Source organism: Plecotus auritus, assembly GCF_963455305.1.
Source record: "Plecotus auritus genome assembly, chromosome: 2".
Lineage (NCBI taxonomy): Eukaryota > Metazoa > Chordata > Mammalia > Chiroptera > Vespertilionidae > Plecotus > Plecotus auritus.
Genome location: NC_137771.1, coordinates 189,683,859 through 189,686,210, shown reverse-complemented (window position 1 = coordinate 189,686,210; position 2,352 = coordinate 189,683,859). Strand labels below are relative to the sequence as shown.

The 2,352-nt window shown below is 36.4% G+C and overlaps 1 protein-coding gene across 4 annotated transcripts in view; it reads right to left on the bottom strand.

Annotated features, from left to right (window-relative positions):
• Positions 1–1,232: 1,232 nt before the first annotated feature.
• Positions 1,233–2,352, bottom strand: part of ZMAT3 (zinc finger matrin-type 3) — a 40,410-nt gene continuing 39,290 nt past the window's right edge. For all 4 annotated transcript variants that reach the window (XM_080655903.1, XM_080655905.1, XM_080655904.1 and 1 more), the window contains exon 7: positions 1,233–1,559. In XM_080655903.1, the coding sequence (XP_080512029.1) occupies positions 1,433–1,559 (127 nt within the window). In that variant the 3' untranslated portion in view covers positions 1,233–1,432. The remainder of the gene's footprint in view (positions 1,560–2,352) is intronic.

The following is a 2,352-nucleotide window of genomic DNA, read 5'->3' as shown; positions in this document are numbered from 1 at the left end:
TGCATATTACTCTTTCATTAGATAGGATATACTCCCTCCTAATACGCACACCTCAACCTCTCTATCTCATCCTTCTCTGTCACACAAGCACATGCATAAATACACAATGGAATGCACTTTCAGGTGATTTTTTTGTTGTTTGTTAAGGACTCATAATCACATCCCTATTCAATAATATTTACATTTCACAAATAGTTGCCTGTCTTCATCTTTTTGTAAATTCCCAATTTTCAACAGTTCATGAGTGTCCCACAAATAGGCATAACACAGGGTGGGCTACGTCTCAACTCAAGATGATAAAACATTTTAAAAGTCATCACAAAAATATCTATTTCTTATCTCTCTACAATCATGTATCAATTTACAATGGATTGGGAGAGTTCACTGCTAGTCTTTTACAGATAGGCAATTTTAAAGGATAATACCCAGTGCTTGGTCTTGAATAGATTTTCAGGGAACAGATAAGCCTCAGAAATGCCTGAGAAAAAAAAAAGCTGAAAAGCTCTACTGGTTTAAGACTTTCTTTTCTTTAATGCCCATTATTATGACTTCCTTTTAAGCTAAAAATCTCTTGGAGATGATTTAATAAAATGTGCTGATGCCTTGAGTATTTTAAAACAGACTCAATGTGATCTATTCATTTCATTCAGAAACATTTTTTGTGTGTGCAGACAAGAATGTTTCCCACGACAGTAAGTGTATGTGTCTCGCATCCCGATTAAACAAGCCATAACAGCACCTTCTGGGCCTATAATCTACTCTTTAAATTGAGCATTTAAGGTCAAAAGTACATTGTATACAATAAAACAGAGTGCTTAATGACCATACCCCAATAATATATTGTACTTTCAAGCTAATTATAATTTATATGTGAACTACCCAAACTATTAATGGGTATATGCCTGTTAATGTGCTATTATCTAGAAGCAGCTCTTATGATCCTGCTAAGCTTAACTTTTCTCCGAATTTGAAGGGAAGATAAATTTTAAAATGTATCAATAAAATTAAGAGCTCACTCCAACCTCAGGCTGACTCTAGTGAGGGGGTAAGGAAAGGGTAGTATGGACAGCTAGGTCAATTCCACTGCAAGCCCAAAAGCTGACAAGACTCCACATGAGTTCAAGTCCATGGCAGATTAGGTGCAGACTAACGGTAAACCCACAGCCATCGCACATCAGCTGGCAATGAACCTTTCCCCTTGATCTCCAACTCATAACCAAACAATCTGCAGACAAGACTCAGAAAGTGTTTTATTCAATTGAACACAAAATGCCTGTTATAATAACGTCAAGCCTTTATCAGAAATCAGTACATGGTGAGGATACACAGCCAGAACGAGCCATCAACATCAGCAGTGTAAATTTTAAGTAACTTTTTTGATTTCTATATTCAATGTGCAGAAGAACATAAAACCAAAAGAGCAATTTCAATTTCACAATTCACAGTTGATTGGTTTTAATCCCATGACACTTTTGTCATTTCTGTAGCCCCAGAACAGAAGCAGATTTCCAACACGTGGACTGGCACTTGGCACCAACAGCACACACCATGTTAATCCCCTGCAGGACATTGAGAAATAATTTTAGGGAGCAATCCCAATTTCACACAGTTTTGGCTGGCTTTTATTTTTATTTTTTTTTTAGCTATGGCCTTTACTAGAGACATTGTTCTAGTGAAATAGCAAAAACTGTTTTAAAAGCTTGCCATGCCATTAAATGAAGGGCTTTAATGTCACCCTTGCTTTTCCATGATTTTATTCTCTAATTTAGAACAATAGCTGCACTAAAATGCAACCTTAACAGTGAAAGCAAAGTCATTTTTGCTTCTGGATCTAGAGCATACAGCCAAGAGAGGCAATGTGTATTGTCCTAGCAGATACATGGAATGCGTTAGTGCAGTCTGACATACTCTAGTAAGGCATTTCAAAGCAGACACACCATACCCAAATTAAATTATTGTGGGCAGCCGAGGATACCACAAGGTAAACACCAGTTTACACACCATCAACATGAAATTCTTATAAAATGACACACGAATTTACAAAACCACAGGAAGGAGCTCAAGTACCAAAAGAAGGCAAACAATGATCAGCCCCTCTAAAAGAGTTTGTTCCTGTAAATGCCAGATTTGCAGAGTAGAAATAAACTTTCTATGTTCTTTGCCCTAGGATATTATCATTCCTTCTGACATATGGGGTTACTTTTCCTTAAAAAAATAGATCATGTAGAGAATATACATATAACCAGTGATATAGAACATTTATTTTCACTAGTGAGGGGGTCACTTAAGCACTTACATAGAAAGAGTTATGAATGAATCATGAAAGTCATTGAAATGCAAAAATAAATCCGA